Below are 12,443 nucleotides of genomic sequence, written 5' to 3'. Positions count from 1 at the left end.
CAAAATCTCATAAGTGAAGTCCAACATATTTAATTGCATAAAATGTAGGTCATGTTATTGTGAGGTTAATGAAATAGAAAATGAGTATTGAGCAGAGGACAGAAGCCAATCATGTCATATGCCATTTTGAGTTATTACAGGCTCGTTAATGGGGTCTTACTGTGTTCCTTTTTCTCTTAATTACAATGGTCATACTGTAATAATATGGAAACACTTCTCAGTAAGTAACTTTTGTTTTTATTTCTAAGTATTGCTTTACAGCATTTGCCAAAGAAGTGGTCCCTGTTGTGTCCCAGAGATCTTTTTTAAAATTACATTTACCCAAATCACTTCTGGTTCCTCTGGGAACTATTTAGATATAGAATTGGTTATGAATGAATTTTATTAGAATACTAAGGCAAATACAAGGAGTTTCTAGTAGTTTCACAAGAATATGTTTCAGATGAATTCAATGAACCAATTACATAATCCTCTAAGAAGTGGAGGGCCAGCTATCTTACCTCTGTGCATTGTTTTTCCAAGAATATCTAACTATATGAAGAATGTACCTATTTTTTCATTGGAAAAATAATGCCATTCTTAACAGCACAGGCTCTGGTCTGTGGCCTACGTCAAATTCTGTCTTTTCTACTAACAGCTACCTGATACTGACTGGCCCTCTCTTTTTTTTCCTGTGCGCCACACATTCTTTATCTCTAGAATCAGTATAATAATGATACTTAAACCTAATAAGGTTTTTGTAAGAATCAAATAAGATAATTCAAGTTTAAAACCATGCCAATCACATAATAAGCACTTAATAAATATTAACAATGATTATTAGTTGCATATTTAACAAGAAAATTGTTTTACTGCTAGGCTAATAAATGAAAACTGCAGAACCTCAAAGTTCAGTTTTTGCCTAAATTAGCTCCTATTGGCTGGTTTTGTTTCAAAGGGTGTATCTTGGATTATGCCAAACTGCTCTATAAGGTCGAAGAGTTCCCAGCAAGTACCTTAAGTGTTCATGTCCATAGGGATGTGACTATTAATGAGATTATTAAAGTCCCAATATCTCTTATTTTAAATGTTATATCTTGTTGTTATTCCTTTAAAAATGTATAAACCATTATATCTTTGAATATAGCTAGGAGTTTCACTTTGAAGTGAGATCAGTGTTGTTTCTCTACAATAACAAAAGGAATCATTAAATTTCTGTAATGCAGTAGGACAACTACAGAGGTTCATTAACTCATTTTTCTAATAATCATTTAATGGTCCTATGTTCAGTGCTACAAAAACTTAAGAATATATTGTGTTGAAAGCTAAAGAATCAATAATTTTAGGTGTTATTCTGAAAGCTTGAAGTGCTATTGAAAAGTATTATGTCAAGAGGGCATGATAAGATTTAGATTTACATTTTAAAACATTATTTGGAGGGAAAGAAAAAAGGAAAGATCACTCGACTTACATTGTTCCTTTCAGGACACCTGAAGATAAGCTATAAGCAGGGAAATAGGTTAGGAGGTGGTGGGAAATAATGAGGACTGAATTAATGTTATGAGCATTAGAATGCAGTCATGTCAAATCAGAAATAGACTGTATGTGTTTAAATAGAAGCAGCCTCAAAGACAAAAAGCCGCTCATTTTCCAATGAAAAAAATACCCCCAATTGCTTATTGTGTGGTCATTTTGAATACATAAAATTTCAGAAGTTATTAGTTTATTTATTCCCAGCTTGATCTGCTATTTAAATCATTTAACCCAACTTTCTAAAAGTAAATTACTTTTACTTTTATTCACATTTTTTAACATAGCATTTTTGAATCCAAGTACAGTGCTATTACTGGAATGTTTTGCAAAACCACTGAAATTCTTAGCATTTAAAATGTTTTTTAAAAAATATAATTTCTCCTGTACTTATATATTTGTGATCCTTGCAGAGTTACCATTTGTATGTATTTGTTTGATGTATAGCTTTTAAAAGGGATATTTTAGAGGAATGTTTACAGTGATATGCAACATTTGTAATTATGGGATCATAAAAGGAAATTTTTAAGTTCTGTCATATGACCTCCATTGCATTTAGTACCAACACTGATTAAGGTCACTTAAGGCCAAGGTGTTTTCTCCATAATTGTTGTTCAAAATAAAATACTTAAAGAAACACCTCAGTGTGAAACTTTGTAAAGACTTAACTATGAGATAATCACTCCATCACTTCAGGGAGATGTATATATAGAGAGAGATATATAAATGTAGATATAGATATGGAAAAACACTTTTTCTAGTATTTGAGCATATATTGTATTTGGGAAGTAGAAAATCATCAGAAAGTGGTGACTAATTGTGTATATAAAGAGGATGTGAGGCAGGAGGATCAGGATGTGAGGCCCTGGAGTTCAAGGCTGCAGTGAGCTGTGATCGTGCCACTGCACTCCTGGATGACAGAGCCTGGATACAGAGCAAGACTCCGTTTTTTGTTGTTGTTGTTGTTGTTTGTTTGTTTGTTTGTTTTTAAAAAGAGAGAGAGGGAGAATGAAAGAACCTGGGACAGTTTTCAGCTTTCTGACTGGGACTGGATGTGCCATTAGTTGAAATAGTAAAGGATTGGGAAGAGAGGTGATAAATTCAATTTTAAATATATACAGGGGAGGTACCTATGGACAATTCAGATGAAAAGTTTAATAAACTGATAGAAATACAACCTAGTGATTAGGAGAGAGTTTGGTCTTAAATTTTATACTCATATAAATTTTCAAAAATTACTATAACTAAGTCCATCTATTTACTTTTTAAACTTTAGAGTTAGAGATTTTTCTTAAAGAAAAAAGTAGACTTTTTTTCCCCTTATACAAGAGAATTTTTTTTCAAATATTGTTGATGCCAAGTACTGTACTCATTACATCCTATCCTACAACCTTTTATATTTTAAGGTGCTATTTTTGAATGTCAGCATGCATCTTAAGGATGTGTTTCCCTAAAAATATTAAGACCATCAACATTTCTTAAAGCCAGCTTTTTGTTTGCCTACTTTTGGCCTTATTTTCTTTGAAAATTCAAAGATTTTTTTTTTCCTCAGAGGGTCATTTTTTGTTACATTTCTACCATTATATCAGTCAGTGTCAAAGGATTTGTTCTTCCCCTTCGAATGCTATTTTAGTGTTCTCCAATCCCTTCTTATTTCTGCTGTTTGTCTTCTTGTTCTCTTCCCTTTGCTGCTCAGATTTGGATCATTTTCAGATTTTTAAGATCTATTTTTGCCTTTCATATAAATAAAAAACCCAAGTCTGAATGATAATTTTTCTGATTGCTACATACAAATGTTTATAGGGGCCTATTTTTCACTAACATTCAAAGCTTCATATAAACAGTTTTTTAGGCTATTAGATATAAATAGGCAGTCGTATGCTGATAAAAAATAATAATAAAAACCAGCTCTCTGACTGGGAAAGCCCTGATTTGTACCCTTTCCCTATTTCCTGCTGTAACCCTTCCCCCACGCTGATTTCAATCTGCCAGTGTAAGGTAAGGGAACTTGGAGTAGGGAAGGGTTGCAGTCGCCACTCATAAACCAGTACAACCTCGCTCCTGTCTTACAACTACTGTCTTATAACACTAACAATAAGCTTCATATTATTTAAAAGGCTCATGTGCTTGGTAATATTTTCTATCATAGTACATTCATATTATTTTGCTACCCTGTTTAAAAGTGAATCATTTTGGCTCATTCTGGGTAACTCAAATTCCTTTTACAACTTGCAGAATTATTAAATGTATGGGCACATATGTATACTCACAAAGATATACAAGTAAGATATTTCCATAACATGTTCCCTTTTGAAAGCCTCTGGGATGATGTTAAAACTATTTCCATCTATTGTACCCTGGATGAACTTAATTGCTGTTCCCTATTGCTGAATTAACTAGGAAATGTGATCATATCCTGCACTTCACGCACTCCTTAATAACATGCTTAATATTCATGGAAATTTTGGGAAAAAAGTAAGTCTTTTGTGAAGCATTGTGCTTCATTCGTCTCTGGATAAATCATTTTGCCTACCGGGAAATTTGGTTTATTATAATTGAACCTAAATCAGTAATATTTGTAATGTCCTTTTGGCTATTAGGTTATAAAAGCAATAGAAGAAGGTTATCGTTTACCAGCACCCATGGACTGCCCAGCTGGCCTTCACCAGCTAATGTTGGATTGTTGGCAAAAGGAGCGTGCTGAAAGGCCAAAATTTGAACAGATAGTTGGAATTCTAGACAAAATGATTCGAAACCCAAATAGTCTGAAAACTCCCCTGGGAACTTGTAGTAGGTAAGAAATGCCTAAGGGAATGGAATCTGGGAGAAATTAAAATAGTAACATAAACCATTTATCTCCTCCACCCCACCACAATGGCAAATTGACTTTTGTGTTGACATATAAACTCATATTAAATGTATTGCATTTACTGAAGTTTATTTTTTTCTTTTCAGTTAGGCTTACCTTAATTAGTGTTTGAAAAGAATCTGTTAGTTATTGCATTTTTTAAACTTACAAGTATCACTAGCTGCTTTTATAAAAAAACTTTATAAACTGGATTTGTGTGATAAGATAGCAGCAGTTCATATTTTCAGACCAATATTATTATTATTACATGGGTTTTTATTACTGTTGTCCTTGTTTTTTGTTATATGCATAGTATCTATTTAACTGTTTTGCTTCAAGTCATTTAATAAATGATTCAATGATGTTAAAGTTTATAAGAGAAATTCAGGCTAGGTGCAGTGGCTCACGCTTGTAATCCCAGCACTTTGGGAGGCCGAGGTGGGTGGATCTCGAGGTCAGGAGTTCGAGACCAGCCTGGCCAACACAGTGAAACGCCATCTCTACTAAAAATACAAAAATTAGCTGGGCGTGGTGGCGGGCGCCTGTAATCCCAGCTACTTGGGAGGCTGAGGCAGGAGAATTGCTTGAACCCGGTAGGCAGAGGTGGCAGTGAGCTGAGATCACGCCACTGCACTCCAGCCTGGGCGACAGAGCGAGACTCCGTCTCCAAAAAAAAAAAAAGAAAAGAAAAAAAAAGTTCAATACATGATTAAAGAGGTGTACTCATTAAAAAGAGTCCATTCATCCTTTGCATTTGGCTTGCTTGATTGTAATGCATGTTAATAGTTATTCAGCCTCAGACGCCAGGTAAGATTGATGCTCTGGTTTACATTGGTAGTAAGTTAGGCACCTGTGGAGGTGTTCTAACTCCCCAGGCATTCACAAGAATGCCATCAGCAAAGGAGATGCACAATATCTCTACAGCACCCTTGTGGCCTGAACAGGTTAGAACACAGCCATATGTGCATCATTTACTCCCAATTACTTTTGGAAAAGCAAATGAACAATTATTTACTGATTCCAAATATTGTTGGCTGTACTTTTAAAAACATATGGAAGACAAAACCGGGTGGTCATCATATCTAAATAAAATGTAAATTTAGGAGTTTGTAGTTACTGGCCTCCTGGATGCTTTAGGTTTTTATTAGCATATCGATGTATTTTTTATTATGTACACCAATTAAAACATCTAATTTTGTTCTTTATACCTTAATTTTATATGGGCCAAAACATTCTTTCTTTGGTAGTTCAGGATAATATTCGCTTTTCTGTTTCATTTTTATCTAGGCCAATAAGCCCTCTTCTGGATCAAAACACTCCTGATTTCACTACCTTTTGTTCAGTTGGAGAATGGCTACAAGCTATTAAGATGGAAAGATATAAAGATAACTTCACGGCAGCTGGCTACAATTCCCTTGAATCAGTAGCCAGGATGACTATTGAGTAAGCTTAAACTCTTAAAATTGTATTTAAGGATTTATTAGGTACAATCTACACTTTATACATTAGGTTATCTTCTTTATATTAAAAGAATTTGAATCCCAAAATCAAGAAAAAAAATACTTCTTTAACAAGTTCTTACTGCGTACCAGGCATTATACTAAATAAGCCTTTAAACATATTACCTTTTTAACCTTCACAACAATAATTGTATTAAGTCTATAGTTTCATACCTATGTTGTTGCCAACAAGGCTAAAGTTCAGAAAATTTAAATATTTCCCCTAAGCCAAGTTAACTAGTAAGTAATAACTAATATGGCTCCATAGCTGGTGTTCTAAACACCATCCAATGAGGCTTCCTCTGTAGTTAACTTCTGTATTATTTAGATTCCTATTCACTGGGGAAACTTTCTCCATTGCAAAGGAGGATTTCTTTCACCATGTTTGTGTTGAACTTAAATAATCTCAAAACTTTATACTCAATGCTGAAATGCATTAGAACGTCCAATATGATTATTTCTGAAGAGATCAAAAGAAGCTTAATTCAGTTAACCATAGCTTAAAAGTAAGAGTTCAACTTACTTTTTGGAAGATGTATGATCAATTCCTTTTTTTTTAACCTGAAAAAAATGACCTGATAAAACAACTTTTGAAATTTCTATGAACTTGAAGTTAAAAGAACTCACTTTTCCTGTCTGGCTCCATCACTAATTATGGGTTCCTGGACAATCTAAAAATCTCCGAACCTCAGTTGACTTGGCTGCAGCATGACTTTCATGGGTGACATAGTTCCTCTCAGTCAATGTGTTTGAAAATGGAAAACAACAATCAAGGTTCCATTTGTGGGATCCTATATTGTACTGTCATCATTTTTCCAATGAGATGAAGACTAGCAATCAAATATTATTTTCTGGTATATGCCAGGAAATGTCACGTACATGGGTTTAAGTGTGTGCATGCTATTTTGTTCAGTTTTCTTCCAGTCACGATGTGGGCATTTTTACACTTGGGTCCCCAAAGCAATCTGTACCCCTGAAAACCCATGTTTCTCAGTCACTGCCATGAAAAACTACGGTGCTATAGTTTTGCAATATTTTAGCTGCTTGTAAAGACATCATCTCATTGTATCTGGCTATTAGGAAAGGCAAAACACAGATCCAATTCTTAATTCAAATTTAAGCTATTAAACATAGATGTACATTTTAAAAGATAGTTTTTATAACATATAATGAAATGATTGAACTGACTGAAATAAGTAGATAACCAATAATATGCTCAGAATTACCACACGTTAATTAAATCCAGTATAAAAACTTACATGGTCATTGATGAGTTCCAATTTTTCTACTAGATCCCACAAACTGTTTTCATTATCCTTTATCAAGCTTTTTCCAGTTAGAAATTTCTAAATCCCTATTAGGTTCAAGAATACAACATTTCAAATAACATTTCCTAACCTTTCCTTAAGTTAATAATAGTTTTAAGACTTTAATAATTTCTTATGTAAAATTTCAAATCACTTTAAAAGTGAATTGAGAGTAAATTGAGAACCTGAGCAGTTAGGTTTTTACAAAGGAGAATGTTGATGTAGGTTTTACAATTCTGATCTGCTGCAGGGGTGTGATCATAATACCCAAGAACACTAAGATAAGATCTATTTGGCTAAGATAATATATTTAATTAAACAGTTGATGACAGTTTAGTGCCACATTTATTCTTTGTAAGGTACCTAATAAAAAGTGCATTTGTCTTTTTCAGGGATGTGATGAGTTTAGGGATCACACTGGTTGGTCATCAAAAGAAAATCATGAGCAGCATTCAGACTATGAGAGCACAAATGCTACATTTACATGGAACTGGCATTCAAGTGTGATATGCATTTCTCCCTTTTAAGGGAGATTACAGACTGCAAGAGAACAGTACTGGCCTTCAGTATATGCATAGAATGCTGCTAGAAGACAAGTGATGTCCTGGGTCCTTCCAACAGTGAAGAGAAGATTTAAGAAGCACCTATAGACTTGAACTCCTAAGTGCCACCAGAATATATAAAAAGGGAATTTAGGATCCACCATCGGTGGCCAGGAAAATAGCAGTGACAATAAACAAAGTACTACCTGAAAAACATCCAAACACCTTGAGCTCTCTAACCTCCTTTTTGTCTTATAGACTTTTTAAAATGTACATAAAGAATTTAAGAAAGAATATATTTGTCAAATAAAATCATGATCTTATTGTTAAAATCAATGAAATATTTTCCTTAAATATGTGATTTCAGACTATTCCTTTTTAAAATCATTTGTGTTTATTCTTCATAAGGACTTTGTTTTAGAAAGCTGTTTATAGCTTTGGACCTTTTTAGTGTTAAATCTGTAACATTACTACACTGGGTACCTTTGAAAGAATCTCAAATTTCAAAAGAAATAGCATGATTGAAGATACATCTCTGTCAGAACATTGGTATCCTTTTTGTGCCATTTTATTCTGTTTAATCAGTGCTGTTTTGATATTGTTTGCTAATTGGCAGGTAGTCAAGAAAATGCAAGTTGCCAAGAGCTCTGATATTTTTTAAAAAGAATTTTTTTGTAAAGATCAGACAACACACTATCTTTTCAATGAAAAAAGCAATAATGATCCATACATACTATAAGGCACTTTTAACAGATTGTTTATAGAGTGATTTTACTAGAAAGAATTTAATAAACTCGAAGTTTAGGTTTATGAGTATATAAACAAATGAGGCACTTCATCTGAAGAATGTTGGTGAAGGCAAGTCTCTGAAAGCAGAACTATCCAGTGTTATCTAAAAATTAATCTGAGCACATCAAGATTTTTTCATTCTCGTGACATTAGGAAATTTAGGAAAAATAGTTGACATATATTTTATATCCTCTTCTGTTGAATGCAGTCCAAACATGAAAGGAAATAATTGTTTTATATTATAACTCTGAAGCATGATAAAGGGGCAGTTCACAATTTTCACCATTTAAACACAAATTTGCTGCACAGAATATCACCATCGCAGTTCAAAACAAAACAAAACAAAAAGTCTTTTGTTTGTGAACACTGATGCAAGAAACTTGTTAAATGAAAGGACTCCTTACCCTAGAAGGAAGAGGTGAAGGATCTGGCTTGTTTTTAAAGCTTTATTTATTAAACCATATTATTTGATTACTGTGTTAGAATTTCATAAGCAATAATTAAATGTGTCTTTATAGATATTGCAGGAATGTATACATATTGTGAGTAATGCTTTCAAAACTTATGAAAATCATGAACTACCCCAGAATTGAACTGTTGTACTTCCAAAGAGAATTGGGCTGTTTATAATGATTTTAATAGAGAACGATCCCAGGGATCGGTCATAATTGGTCTTGTTTGATAATGTGGGCATCCACAAACAAACAAATAACAGAAACAAAATCTGTAAATGTTCCTTTGTAAAACTTGTAAATTTTATTTATACTGTCTTGTTTTGTACACACATTTCTCTGTAGTGGGCTCTGAATACATTGAAAATGCACTATATTTTTCTATTTTACTTGCAGAGCATCACAAAAGAACAGGTATTTTCAGTGCTACATAATGTGTTTTCCCACATTTAGGACCAAAGATGGCTATAGAAAAACTCAAATGGATTGCTTCCCAAACCCCTCCCCACCCTTTTTTTTTTTGGTTTTAAATCACTGTACAGTGTTATTTGATATTTTAATTTATTTTTTGATTGACTAGAAAAATCATTTTAATTTCACTAAAATGTTTTTTGTCCCTAAGGAAAAGTAATCTGTAAAAATAATTTTAATTAGCATAATACAGTCACCTAGACACTTCCACTTGTAATCTTTGTAATAGACTGTAAATATATTTTTGGAACTATAACACAATGTGCTTGAGGGTTATTTTTCAGTGTCTGCAGTGTATACAAGTGTTTATACTAAGTCCAGCACTTTACAATTCTAATCAGTAGCATTGGCCTTTGTGAGAATGAGTGAAAGAGTTTGAGTGAGTGTTCTTAATTCCTTTTGGATTCTAGACTCACTAATAATGAAGTTCTTTTCTTGTTCATAGCTTAAGGTGCTTATTTTTTCTATTAAAATTAAATTAACAAAAGCCATTCTAGAAATAGAAGACATAGTATGGTACATGCAAACGGTGTCTTTCCTGCTTTTTTCTAGCACTAGATTTATAGTTGAGTAGTCTTTCTTGAGTAGAAGGGCAGAATAAAAGTTTTTTTGAGTTTTTTTCAAAAATAACTTTTTCCTTCAGCAATATACCTCATCTGCCTTAAATTTTTTACAGCTCTTTACAGGGAAAGGGGAGAAGGGATGGGAAAGACACACAGCACAATAGGAAGTGTATGATTACATCACTATCTCGTTTGTAAGTTTCTTTTCCTAATCAACATTATGATTTTGAAATACATGTATGTGAAACAAATATTAAGAGAAAAAGAATTAACATTGTAATGCTGATTGTAATACTCTCTTCCAGAAAGAGATGAGATGGTATAACGATAAGAATGTACAACTTGCACCTTGAAATCTTTTTTTTTAAATAAATTAGTGCTCAGGGGAGGAAAAGTAGAGAAAGTGAACGTCAAAAATAGAATTCCAAAATTATAAAAATGCAAAAGGAAATGGCCTCCTTGCTTTAATAGAGCCACCTTTTTTAGAACACTGTCCTCACACTTGACCTGTGTTTTGCATTCAGTACTGAAATAAAAGTAACTTGTTCTACATTTGAATCTAACATTTTCTCAGCAATTGATCTGGGCCTTGTTTACTAGAACTGGTGGTTTATGCTTGTCAGAGCACTATTAGTTGAATCATATTGTATACTTATGTAATCTACATTAGCTAGTACTGTTTAGGACTATATTTTAATTGCTCTTCTTATCCGTGTTTTTAAGACAATTAAAATGGTGTGATTCACCTCTCTTTTTTATTTAGGTAATGCTGATATTCTCCCTTTTGTTTCTTGAGTAGCCTAGAACTACGCTACTCACTGATGTGCATGTTCAAATAAATTACTGATGTGTATTTTTTTGCTGTATGTGGAGAAATCATGGGGAACTCGGGGCGAGATGTGCTTTTCGTTGGTTGAATTTGTCCCTCCTTGCCTAAGAAATACTACAGGGGTCATCCTTTTATAAGGACAAACTGCTTTTGAACAGTGTCTTCAATGTATCAAGCACAAATAACTCTTTCTTCAACATGAATCATAAGTCTCTTTTTACCAGCTTAAAATAATAAACAAGTCTATTAGACAATGTAAAGAAAATCCTGTCTCCAATCATTGGTGGATTCCTTTATATCCCTTACACGTTCTTTATTTTCCTATACAATATTACAAGAAGAGATAAAGTTTTGTTGAAATAGTTGAGTGGACCAATCAGAATACGAAGAAAAATGAATATCCATTACTTCCTTTTGTTCTCTTGCACACTAACCTAATTCCACTCTAATTATTACAGAATAACAAAATTATGTCTTCAAAGAGCCATACTGCCAAACAGTTATAATTTTTCTTGCTCCTTCCTGAAACTACTGCATGATACTAACAATAATATTTGCATGAGAGAGGAAATATTTTGTCGTTGGATGTTCACATATATTTTAAACGTTTGATATAATAAATGAACTTTTTTTTTTCATTCAGGTTACTAGATCATGCAAACGTTAAATCCAAAACAAAAGGAAAAAGTGATAAATCTGGTTGAATGATTGAGTTGTTTGACATAGAAAGTGACTCAGTGACATTCTAACTTGCACCCGAAATGATGAATACTAAGCACTCCCTATTTTAAAACATCACCCTCTTAAATTCCCCCAAAAAATGAGAATAATAGGCAAATGTCAGATGAGGTGCTATTGCTAGCTATCATACTTGTAGTGCTGAGGCTCATGCTACACCAAACTGAAATTCAAAGATAATCTTGATATCCTGGCCTGTCCCTGCCCATTTCTGATACACATATTAACAAAATGCTGCTCAAAGATGCAAGACATAAACCAACATTCTTCTTAATTTTATACAGTGATAATTATATATCCTGGAATACTGAGGGAGATCCCGGAAATTATAAAATTATCTCCAAAATATTAGATTTATAGCTGGTACAAAAATACACTATCATAAGCCATTATTAAAATACACAAGTTCCACAACTAAATAAAAATTATATTTAAACATTTATGGTAATCATCAGTAACAATGTTTTCGTTGAAGCACTTATCTCCTACTTTTACCCTTCGTTGTATATTGTTAGCTGCAATGAAAAGTCAATGTCAATTTTGAAGAAAGCTACTGAAAGAAACACACAAATCAAAGAGATTATCTAAATCCTAAATGCAAAAACTGTAACTCCAGATAGTAAAATGATAAAGACAACATGGTGACTGGCAAATTTTCAAGCTGTGGAGCAGCATCCTCTTGGCCTTGTGTTGGTGTCCCTGCAGTATCCCACACACTCCTACCAGCTGTTCTTACTCTTCTGTCTAGTGCATCTCAGCATAGCTTAAAGAATGTGGGCAGGAGAATAAAATATTTCAACAGGAATGCTTCTGCGAACCTCATTAGAGTTAAGTGCTGTAAGGGGGTGGATTTTTTTTCAAGTTCAATGATTGGATGTAATTAAATCTGTAATTAA

General features: G+C 33.3%; 1 protein-coding gene across 4 annotated transcripts in view; it reads left to right on the top strand.

The window, feature by feature from the left end:
• EPHA7 (EPH receptor A7) overlaps positions 1-10,833 on the top strand; it is a 178,579-nt gene extending 167,746 nt beyond the window's left edge. For all 4 annotated transcript variants that reach the window (XM_034962538.3, XM_034962537.3, XM_034962535.3 and 1 more), the window contains exons 15-17: positions 4,110-4,303; positions 5,645-5,800; positions 7,556-10,833. In XM_034962538.3, the coding sequence (XP_034818429.1) occupies positions 4,110-4,303; positions 5,645-5,800; positions 7,556-7,670 (465 nt within the window). In that variant the 3' untranslated portion in view covers positions 7,671-10,833. The remainder of the gene's footprint in view (positions 1-4,109; positions 4,304-5,644; positions 5,801-7,555) is intronic.
• The last annotated feature ends 1,610 nt before the right edge of the window (positions 10,834-12,443 follow it).

Source organism: Pan paniscus, chromosome 5 (assembly GCF_029289425.2).
Source record: "Pan paniscus chromosome 5, NHGRI_mPanPan1-v2.0_pri, whole genome shotgun sequence".
Lineage (NCBI taxonomy): Eukaryota > Metazoa > Chordata > Mammalia > Primates > Hominidae > Pan > Pan paniscus.
The sequence above is the reverse complement of the archived record's forward strand: the minus strand, read 5'-3'. Positions and strand labels throughout refer to the sequence as shown.